The 12,063-nt window shown below is 39.4% G+C and overlaps 1 protein-coding gene across 1 annotated transcript in view; it reads left to right on the forward strand.

Moving 5' to 3' along the window:
* The window catches only part of SLC7A11 (solute carrier family 7 member 11), an 81,832-nt gene that overhangs the window by 47,000 nt on the left and 22,769 nt on the right, over positions 1-12,063 (forward strand). The window contains exons 7-8 of the mRNA XM_045467419.1: positions 9,362-9,485; positions 11,394-11,497. Coding sequence (XP_045323375.1) covers positions 9,362-9,485; positions 11,394-11,497 — 228 coding nt within the window. The remainder of the gene's footprint in view (positions 1-9,361; positions 9,486-11,393; positions 11,498-12,063) is intronic.

A 12,063-nucleotide genomic window follows, 5' to 3' on the forward strand; every position in this document is an offset into this window, starting at 1 on the left:
CTATGAATGCTTGTAGTCTAAGAAAAGGCGCTAGTAAATATAAACTAAAGCACAAAAGCTTATTGTTGGAGGGGATTAACTTTTGAGCAGAAAGATAAAAGATCATGAAATTTCCATTTCTGCTGAGCGTATGAATCTTTGTGAATAGACAGCCTGCGGAGAGGAGAGGGAGGGCTTGCGGGCGATTCTGCCGTTCTGTGGACCTCTGTGACCTCTTCAGGGAGCTATGAACAGTTCCAATCTGGCGTCTTCATCACCACTTTCTTGATGGTGGCACATTCTCTCTCTCAGCGGGCGAGGCACTTAGCCCCTCAACCCTACTTCTTCTCATCCTTGCCTCTCCCTACTGCTCCCTCAGGTTGTTGTGTCATGTTCTCTGTGGCCCTACCATGTGGATTTGCCGCTTACTAAAGCCAGGCCATAGCTATTGGCTCCTCTAAGAATTTTTCCTTCGGGACACCGGGGTGGCTCAGTCGGTTAAACGTCTGACTCTCGATTTTGGCTCAGGTCATGATCTCATGGTTCGTGGGATCGAGCCCCGTGTGGGGCTCTGTGCTGATAGTGTGGAGCCTGCCTGAGATTTTTTCTCTCTCTCCTCTCTCTCTCTCTCAAAATAAATAAATAAACTTAATTTTTTAAAAAAGGATTTTTCCCTCAATCACCCTAAGAGTATAAATAGGGACTTGTTGCAGTAAAAAAATTATTTTCAACTTTATAGGGTCGAATATATATACACATACCTATATAATCAGTCACATATGGCTCCTTTATGAAACCAATTCATATATTTTCAAAACTGTACTTTAAGAAGCCAGTATTGGATCCAAAAAAATTGATCCAAAGACATAATTTGACTTGTAGAGTGTAGAGCAGTGATGTTAAAACTATTTGAAAGCCTCTGTTGTGTGGCAGGTATCAGTGCATAAAGTAAGTAAAAGAGGACTGATCCGGTTGAAGCGAGTGAGACCAGGAGGGGGGTCTGTCATCTTACCGGTTGTCCAGTATCTGTTCTGACTCCCAGAACACCCAACTGGAAACTCCGTTATCTACCTGACCAGCAGATATCAAAGTGAAATTATTACTAATAAATTAGCTTTGTCACTGTTGGTCGGAAATGTTGCAGACAATTTTTGGTGTAGAAGCAGTAGTTTTTCGTCACGGTTGAACGTCTCCAGGTTTACCTGTTCCATTTCTTACCGTGTGACTGATCAGAAATGTGACCGGACCTGATTTATGCACAGAGTAAGAGAAATAGTATCAGTTCCTTCCAAGATATGTGTTTATGGCCTGAGTGGGTTTTGACTCTAATTCCCATTTACTTTGCCAGAGTGGGTATATTTATTTTATGTTGCCTTGTTCTTGGCATAAGATTACATTTATTTAACATTGCACTGTCTTATTATATGTCCTTGGTCAAAACAAGAGGCAATTGTGCTCTGACCTTTGTTGAATTGGTGGCAACTGGCAGAAGTGTAGGGGATTTTGTATTTTAAAGTAGAGAGCGGTGGGGTCTATCTTTGCTCTGTTGAATAATGATGAATTTTCCCTATGCTACTGTTTTCAGATATGAATGTTTTTAGTTGATTTTTATAATTTGGGACCTTATTTTAAGGATTTTATATCTTAATTTTATATATTATACAACAATATAATGTAGGGTACAATTTGGTGACGACCAATTTCAAGTCTTATATGAACTAATTAACTGAGATCTAGATATAATGAGCAGCCTTTCATTCCTTTATTAGGGCAATGCCAGCTGCTACAGCAAACAAATGACAAATTTTCAAGGACTTTAAAAAATCAAAAATTTCAGTTTTGATTTCCAGTTGGTGTCCCTCGCTAACCGGTGGGCTTTCCTACGCATGTTGATTCTGTGACCTCGCTTCCTTCCTTAGTGTGGCTTTGCCACTGTATGGATTCTCTGCAAATGGCTGTCCATTAGGGAGGAGGGTGTCAGGTCAAGTCACTTATAACCACCTTGGCCTTTACTTGCCACATCAATCGACACCAAGAATGAGTCCCATTCCCACCTAGATACAGGAGAGTCTGGCAAATGTAGCCTATCTGGGTAGCTGCTTCTTGGGAATAACTTCTGCTCTGGAAAGAGGGACACAAAATTGTGGTAGGGAGTTAAATGTTTCAGCCATACATCTGAATCTTGGGAACTCCGTTATGATAGAACGGTTCACTGAGATGTTGCATTCTTCTAGTGTATGTCAGGCCAAATCCTGAGGGAAATAATGAAATTTTAAAAGGCGGGTTGTAAAAACAGTGTAACAGAAATAAGAATTGAACATCAGTGTGAAATTCATTGTTATTTAAATAATGTATCTTTTTGGTAGTTTAATTGCTAACATCTTATTGGAAACCAATTTTGTTTTTGTACGTTCAAATGTGCCTACTAATATTGTTATGCTTACTCACGATAAATACTAATAACTGTAATATATCTAGAAGACATACCATAAATCTCTAGAAAATGAGAAAAAAATGAGATGTAGACAATGTTAATTTTTTTTGTATGAAACTCAGGCAAACGAAAATTTAGTCTCAAGCTACATTTTGCTGAATAATTTTATTTACTGATGAATTTATTCTAATAGGATAAAAAAGTGAAGGGTTCTTTTAGGGATTAAATGCTTATACCAATTCTTCTGATTGCTTATCACCCTATGTTTCTGAATTGTAAGTTTCCATGTTCTTTTTTCTATTTGGTTTCGCTGTACCTTTCTCCTTACATTTTCCCATGAGCCTTCTTCAGCCCTGCAGCCTTTTAATCTGTGTCTGTTCATTTCTTACATCTCTCTACAGGTCTCTCTGTCTTCTCTTTCTGTTTATGGAGTTCTTCATCTGTGGACAATGGAGAATGGTGAGATTTAGATTAGACCTCAGCGGTATTGAAATTTAAAGTGTCTCAGTGAAAACATCCATAGCCTTGCTGTGATACTTATTGTAAGGAGCAGAGGGCAGGTGTTTAATGCCTGAAGTCAGTGGGATCGCCGTGTACCTTTATATGACAATCTGCTTGTCACATCTCTGTGTTCATCCTTGGCCCAGAAATTGTCATTAAGTTAGAACATGAACATGGTTCTTCCTCTTGCTACATTTTTTTTTTCAGTGACAACCCACACCTTTCCCCCCACTACTTACTATGTTTCCTCAAGTGCATTTCTTTCATGTTATTAACAGCCCAATTCCCACTCACAGTGGATAACTAGAGATACAGCGGTAGCACTAAATGACAATGAGGCAAAATCATTGAAAACACACAAAGGAATTTGTGATTCCAGCCATCTGTAATCTAATTGTTTCAAGTCCTGGAAAATTATCAAATATACTTATTTGTAATTCAATCCCTGCTAGAAATGTCAGAAATCACATAGCCAGCTAGTACAATTATGTGTCCAGGGCTCTTTGGAGAGTTCGGTATGAGCAGGAATCAGGGAGAGTGTATAAAAATGTATAGAAGAGGGGCGCCTGGGTGGCGCAGTTGGTTGAGTGTCCGACTTCAGCCGGGTCGCGATCTCGCGGTCCGTGAGTTCGAGCCCCGCATCAGGCTCTGGGCTGATGGCTCTGAGCCTGGAGCCTGTTTCCGATTCTGTGTCTCCCTCTCTCTCTGCCCTTCCCCCGTTCATGCTCTGTCTCTCTCTGTCCCAAAAATAAATAAACGTTGAAAAAAAATTAAAAAAAAAATGTATAGAAGAAAAACCATGTGAATGAAAAATATGGATTGATTTTCTTTAAGGTATACTTTTTACTTACCTTTTTGTCCATAACGTATGACTGAAGTTTGAGGAGTGAGATGAAATCAACAGCAGTGTGTAAACAGAGTGATTCGGCAAAAATTAATTAATTAATTGATCAGTGGATACAAAAGAGGGAAATAAGAGATGCTTGAGTCATTTCTGTGTCAGTTCTACAGAAAAGCTTTCAAGGTCTTCATAGGGCAATTATAAAGAAATGTGAAACAAGTATGATTCTAAAATAAAAACTTGGAATCAAAAGGTACTTAATATAATTTTATTTTTTATCATTACTATTTTTTTAATGTGTATTCATTTTTGAGAGAGAGAGAAAAAGCATGAACAGGGGAGGGGCAGAGAGAGAGGGAGACACAGAATCTGAAGTTGGTTCCAGGCTCTGAGCTGTTGGCACAGAACCTGATGTGAAACTCGAACTCACACACTGTGAGATTACAGCCTGAGCCAAAGTTGACGCTTAACCGACTGAGCCACCCAGACGCCCCTGGTACTTAATATAATTTCGAATACTTGGTGTTGAGATGAATCACAGTTATGTTTCAATTATATATAAATAAATAGTGCCTAGTTTATTAATAGAATTAAAATATTCTGAAAATTAATGTTTTAGTTTTTTTTTCTATCTCACATATTGAGAAGTTTACCATTTTCTTGTTCTTCTTAATACTTCCTTTTCTCCCTCCCTCCTTTCTCCTGCATGTCACAAGTGCATGTTAAAATATTAATGATTTTTAAATAGAAAGTGTGAAGCATCAATCACTTCTCGTAGAAGATTCTTGAACACAAAAGAGTAGGCTTTAACAGAACTGACTGTCATCATGCCCAGTTCCACGGCTCAAAGACAATTTTAGATGCCCTAGGATCAGTGAGTTCTGTGGTCCCCACTGTGTGTATCCAACACAGGGGATTGTGTGAAACTTATTTTGGTTCACACAAATCTCAGAAGATTTTGATCAAGTTATAAAACAATTTTAAGACTCTCCCAAATTCAAGGGATTACCGAATTACTCATATGGTTTGAAAACCAGAAATCCCTGTAACCTTCAGGTATCCTCAGGTATCTGGAGAATCAAGCTAGATTTACTCATTCTGTGTTTGTAGCAAGAGTTTTTATTTTTAGCCAATGTAAAGCACTAGAAACAATGGTCATTTCTGACGCTCTGTCATACAGTTGCAAAGCATATTAAAACATGCGTTCTGTGCTGCATTATTTGCAAGTTTATTTGTGATCACTGTTTGGTGCATGAAGAAATACACTTGGCTTAAAATGTGTCGCATTGTTACATTCAGCCTTCTGATATTTGTGCTACTTATATAAAATATAACACATCTTTGTCAGCATGTAAGAATCCTAGGGATCTTGTACAGGGAGGTAAAGTAGGCACAAAGCAGCCATGATATCATGGCACGATATACCGTGAATGTGAAACTTGGAGCTGGAAGGTTCAAGTAGCAGCCCTCCCACTTAGGATTTTTGTGGCCTTGGCCACAGCACTTAACCTTTCTGAGCCTTGGTTTCCTCATTTGGAAATGGTGGGAATCATTTCAGGAACCTATCTCATTCGGTTGTTGTGAATTTTGTTTGTTATTTGTTTATATTGTCTCTCATTCCACAAAGGATTTGAAATGGCATGTGTATATTTGAAGATAAAATGTATTTGTCAGTGCTTTGTAGATTACACAAATGTAAGCTACCAGCCATTACTTTGGGGACCTTTTGGGTTCCTGGGGAAGTCTATTCCTTAGAATGCAGCATTTTTAAGCAGATGTTCCAGACAGTTCTATTTAACAATTTCAAATAAAACAAATATTTATCCCTGTGTGACATAGACTGGTTATAGGTGCCAATGTAAAATAAACCCACGGGAAAAGAAGACTCTCCAAGGCCTTTTGGCTGAAAACTGAGCGCAGCTAATAAAATTATTGGATTCTCACATGCTTAATGGCCCTTAATTGAGAAGGTTATGTACAATGACTAGAGGTCTTAAGGAGTAACGCTTCAAAATACATTTGTGTTTTGTTAATCATCACAAACATGCGTAAACATTTGAAAAAGAGTAGAGCTCATAGGTGTGAGTCATTTTTCTTCAGCTTAAAGACAATGCTTTTGTTGCACTTAGAGTTGAAGGATACCTCACAAGAACACAGAGGCTTTGAAATACCAGTGGTCTGCTAGTTCCTTTAATTCGTTTTATTATCATGTGCCATTTGCCTTAATCTGGAGTTGCTAACCGTGCTTATCTGCCCTCTGCATCTAAAGCCTCCAGAAAGATTGCTCTGGCATGGCCTAATAGCTTTTATCAGCTCACCCAGTGGCTCTTAAGCTTTGATGCTTGAAACTCAGGAGTTAACCACACGGTGCCAAGCCCTTCTGAACACGTCAACTGCTTTCCTCCGTAATTGATTGCTGTTTATGCCAAGGCAGCCTCAAACCCTTCTCCTCTTTCCCTTTGTCAAAGTGAAATGGAACCTAAGGACAGAAGATAGTGGCTCTTTTGCCACACCCCCTCCAATTCTCATGGCCTAATTTGCTCAGAGAGGAATTACTTCTGGACATATGCATTGCCACAAAGTTGGACCCTCTCTCACTTTTGTCTTCTGCTGTAAGCGCCTTTGATTTTTCAGTCTAGTCTCTATATAGTATATCTGAGCTGATAGTAAAATTGTTAATAATCTATACATTTTGGCTTCTCTGGCAGACATGCTTGCTTTTCCTCCTTTTCTGTAAAAATTGTCTAGGGAAATTTACTTATTTAATTTTTGAGAGAGAGAGAGAGACAGAGCATGAGTGGGGGGAAGGGAGGAGGGGCAGAGAGAGAGAGAGAGAGAGAGGGAGGCATAGCATATGAAGCAGGCTCTAGGCTCTGAGCTGTCAGCACAGAGCCCAATGTAGGTCTTGAACCCACAAACCGTGAGATCGTGATGTAAGCCAAAGTCGGATGCTTAACTGACTGAGCTACCCAGGTGCCCCTGTCTAGGGAAATGTATTAAGTGAGCCTCTATTGTCTTTTAAATCTAAAAAAATACCCCATTTCTAAACATTGAAACTTCTGAAAACATTCACTCGACATTCCAGTTCATGTTGTACAGAAAAATTATAAAAATCATGGAATAAGTTTTTTTCCCCACCCTTATAGTAAATAAAGCTGCATTTTCAATGACTGCATGAGACATACAGGCTTGAGAAGAGTTTTGCAATAAATGTTATATTCAGCAATTATGATTTCTCTGAAAATGAATAGTTAAGAGGCCGAGGGTCCACATGCATGAGAGAGAGTACGCTTTAGTGGTTAAAATGCTCTGACTTTAGCTAGGATGGATCAGCTGAATTCTGGGTTCCCATTTACCAGTTGTCTATCCTCAAACAGTTATTTAAACTCTCCAAGACTTCATTTCCTCACATATGAAATGGTGATGATGTTCCGAACTCACAGGATATTCGGGAGATAAAATGAGGCGAATATGTAAAGCACCTAATAAAATACTGGGCACATAATACCCACCAAGTTAATGGCAGGAGCTATTGCTGTGATTTTTGTTGTTGACAAGCTGAGAAAGAAAGTTGCATTTTTTTTTTTTTTTAGTGTTCCTTCTGCTAAAGTCAATTTAGAAAATTTCCCTCAGACATACCATAATCTCTAAGCAGGAAACAGGCATCCTTGCAAGAGCAGAGTTTGGAGACTGGATTCTATGTGGGGAGGGCCACAGCCCAAGTCTCAGACTGCCTTCTCCCTGCTAATTTGTAGCATCATATGATGTGACTGTACCACCTGTCCTGGAGAGGTTAGTGACTCCTCTGCACTTAACGATGTCACCTCAATTTTTATTAACAGGAACTTTACACTTCTTAATCCCATTCTTGCAAGGAAAAGAGAATCTTTTTCCCCCCTTCTCCCTCCCACTTCTCTCCCCCAGAGAAAGAGCTTAACACACCATTTGGGATGTTATAAAAATGGAAAAGACTCAAGTTTAAAATAATGTAGCGAGTGGTTGAAAAGCTGCACATCTACCTTCACGTTCGCCTTCTTAGTCCTTTGCGTTTACATGTAGCCTTTCTTTCAAAGAAACAATTCATCTTTAATATGTCTTATGCCATCCACTCCTTTATATCTAATTGGCCCAGTGATTTCCTCTGCTTAAATGTAGCATTTATCAATCACAACTAGCAATGCATGTTATGGTGTTAACAGAAAATTCCACAGGACCCTCTTCACGCTGGGGAAAGGGAACATCTGCTACTTTTATATTAGGATGCCAGGATTTAGAGGTCAATGTGTTTCCCCATCAAGGCTTAAGGCTTTGGGGATCAGGGGAAGTGTCAGGCTCCAAGCAGCATAATGAATGGCAGTTGCTGACTGGCGAGGTTTGCCTGTTCTCAACGGGGGATAGTGCTGTTCAGCATAATGAGCTGGGTCTCTGTGTGCTAAACGTACCCAGCTTGGGGAGGGAGGCAGACTCTGCCTCCCCCACCCCCCACCCCCACCTCCAAGTTCCAAACTGTATTTTCATCTTGGAAGAAATTATATTGAGATCTTCATTAGTGGCACCCAGCAGGGTTAAGGCTCCATGAGGGCTGATAAGCTCTATGGCTAAAAAACCCATCAGCCTTTGTGCAGGGAGCTGAAGGTTTAAGTTGCTTGAACTGGAAGGAGTCTGAAGAGGTGATTATGTTAAGCAAGTAATGTGTATCGGTAACATGGAATCAAATTATTAGGGTCAGTAACTCCTGGCTTTCCCAGTGCATTAAATGAAGACATAACATTGCATTTGTGCCGGGTTCTTCTTGATGCCACGAGTGTCAGCACTGACCGGTCATATGTACTTCACAGCATGTCACCTCTAATTTTATGGGATTATCTGCACTGTTGCTTTAATAGATACTCATGATCTTCAGCTTCCTTTGAACTCACAGCAGGGCAGTGCAAAGTCATTATTGTGAGCACTTCTGTGCTTTTTGTGTTACATATAAAATTATTATTACTATCATTGAGAAAGGGAGATATATCTTGCTCTCATGCTTCCAAAAGCGTGCAACTTATTTGCTGATGAGGGAAGCTACCGAAGGGGAAAAACTGAATGGGAAAGACCTTTCTGAAGGTTAGTGTTAGAAAGGTGTCAAGGCAGTAACTTAGTATTAGAGAGGTATAGAGGACCATGGTTCTCAAAGAATGGTCCCCTGGCCAGTCACATGGGAATTGCCCAGGACCTTGTCAGAAATGCAAATCCTACTGAATCAGAAACTCAAGGTGGGTTCAGCAAACTGTGTTTTGAGAAGCCTTCCAGGAGGTGGCTGTGTGCTCCAGTGTGAGAAACACTGCTATGGCATTTACGGGGGACCAGAATGGGACAGACCCATTTGTTCTGGGGGTAGAGAAGTAGAGAAGACAAATGAAGTATCTGCTCCCATGGACCTTATCAAATTACAAAGGAATATGTAGTACTTCTCCCCAGTAAAACACACATACAACAACAGATCCTGTAATTATCGTGTATACCATTTTAGTCTTTGTCTGAATCAGCCTGTTATCCTATCGTCTTTGCTTTCAGAGAATGACTAACAAAAGATGACTAATAAGCAATTCCTTTGTGCATTTCAGAACCATCCCCCTTGCAATCTGTATATCCATGGCCATCGTCACCACCGGCTACGTGCTAACAAATGTGGCCTACTTTACGACCATTAGTGCCGAGGAGCTGTTGCTTTCAAATGCAGTGGCAGTGGTAAGTCCAAGTTGGGAACATGCCAATTTGAATTTAGGTTAATGAGTTGATGCAATTTTACAGTAGTTCCCTCCAGCAGAAAGTGTTTTGAAATTCAGTAATCTTTTCTTGACCTGAATGATAATGAGTGTATAAAAAATTTAGAACACACCTTAGCAATTCCATTTAACTGAGACAGCCAAAGTCCTGTATGGTTTCCTGCATTGTTCGTTTCCTGTAAAACATTTCCACATATACGTGCTGGGAAACACATTTCCACATGTGCATGTTGAATAGAAGATACTTTTCCAACGTGACTTTAAGGATAGGTGGGCAGTTACTGAACTTAAATTAATGTATTTTTTGGCATGCAAATTGTGATTTATTCTTTATTCTTTCCTGTTCATAAACTTTTCAAATGCTGAGTTCAAATCTTTTTTCCAAAGTACCACTTAAGAATTTCCAAAGGACCATACGTATTTGTTTTTTCTAGTCTATCCTTTTGAATACCAGTAATGGGATATTATTAATTTTAGGAAATACTGAGTTATTCAAAGTTAAGCAGATGTCATTGCTCTAGCACTTCTCAGAATACTAAAGATGCTAATGTGCATTTTAACTCCCTAAGAAGTGGATACTTATAATTTTACAACACTTTCCAAAATTTATTTGACCTCGGGACCATCTTTGCTCTCAAAGGTCATGTTACAGGAATGTTATTCTGTGACACATACTTTTATTTTGCATCAAAACTTAGCTGGTAAAGGAGCATTTCTTTGTGACCTCATAACAATGAAGGGTGAAAATATAACTTCCCATCGCTAGATGTCAGTTCCTTTTAAAATAGTCACTATTACCTCATATCGGCAACATCCACAGGGAACAAATTATCTCATTTCGTGTGAACCTCCGTGAGTGTTCACTGTATTAAAACAAGACTTTGCCACTGCTGTAAGTCCTAACAGACAACCAAATGTACAAAGTTTGCTAATGTCGGGTCAGTCATCTCATCTTCCCAGACAAAGGGCAGCACTTACTCTTTGAGTGCAACGTGGCCCATTAATTACATAGCACCAGCTGCATCAAGGACAACTAAAGAATCCCACATAGTGGTTGTTGGGTTTTTGTTTTTTGTTTTTTGTTTTTTTTTGAAAATACATCCTTCATGGAAATTTGCAGTGTTGCATATACTATGGCATGAAAGGACATTTTGGAACTTTTGTTTATCTCTCATATTTTCTGTGGCTTGATCTTCTCAAGCTTGTATCTGTATTCTAGCCTTTTTATGGGAAACCACAGAAGGAACTGGCAGATCCCTGAGAGGGAGGGAGTGACTCAATACAGAAAGATTCAGCTAATGTGATTATTCTAGGCACAAGATTTTTGGAACTGCTCGTATATAGATGAGATAAGCGATTAAGTCATCAATTATTTCTCACTATACTTTGTGTCCTAACAGGAGGATTGGGATATGAAACAAGTTATCTGTAATACTTCTCAGTGTACATTTGTACCTCACTATAAAAATGTGGCTTTCCAGGTTGAAGAGAAGGCATTCCAGGTTGAAGAGAAGGATTTCTGTCTCCAGTGGGAGAACTTCTGAACCGAGCTTTTTTTTACTTACCAGAATCAGAGATGATAGACATCGTAGTTAATAAAGAGTCAATAAATGGATCGTTGCTTTTTGGAAGTAGAGAGAAGGTGCTTATTTAGACCTTTGGCCACAGTTTTGCAAAAAGCAATGCCACGATACTGCTTTTGATTATTGTCTAAGAAGTTAGCCTGACCCTAACCACAAAAAAAGATTATAAAGCATACACCTATCACCAGACTAAAAAAGAAAGTCAGAGAGCGAGTTTGGACTAAATTGTTTCATTTTATTCCACTTTCTGGCAGAGCATTAATTTGCTTCGTTCTGTCTCTCACTAGACCTTTTCTGAGCGGCTACTGGGAAATTTCTCATTAGCAGTTCCGATCTTTGTTGCCCTCTCCTGCTTTGGCTCCATGAATGGTGGTGTGTTTGCTGTCTCCAGGTGAGCAAGTTCAAGCATTTCCAGAAATGCATTTCTGTTTTTGAGATTGGATGTGATAAGAGTAGGCTTAAAAAGAAAAAAAATAGTGCCTCCAAACCTGTTGTTTTTAAAGAGGCATGTAAGATCGAAGTCCTCGTCCAAGTATCAATAGCATGTCTCATTCTGCCCAGTAGAGGGCACTGCTTGTCTACTCATAGCCTACACTGAAGCCTGGCAGGGAACTTTTTTCTTTTTCTTTTCTTTTTCTTTTTCGTCTTTTTTTTTTTATAGTATGTCTACAGAGTCTAACAACAGCGTTTTATTTCTGGTGATAAAATCTCTGTTTCTCTAAAGGTGACAGGAGAAAAAGTAAAGCAAGAGACGCCAGAAATCACTACCCCACCACGTGCATCCCTTTTGTTTTGTTTGATGCAAAAGTCCCCTTTATTTTAACATAAGATTAAAATCCAATCAGAAAAATACAAATATAAGGTCATACGTGTGCATGTCTGTGTGTGCGTGCATGCGTATGTGTGTGTAGGTGTGTGTGTTGGGCTGGATCGGATTGACAGCACGCATACAATACT

The sequence above is a fragment of the Leopardus geoffroyi genome, chromosome B1, assembly GCF_018350155.1.
Source record: "Leopardus geoffroyi isolate Oge1 chromosome B1, O.geoffroyi_Oge1_pat1.0, whole genome shotgun sequence".
In the NCBI taxonomy this organism is placed as follows: Eukaryota; Metazoa; Chordata; class Mammalia; order Carnivora; family Felidae; genus Leopardus; species Leopardus geoffroyi.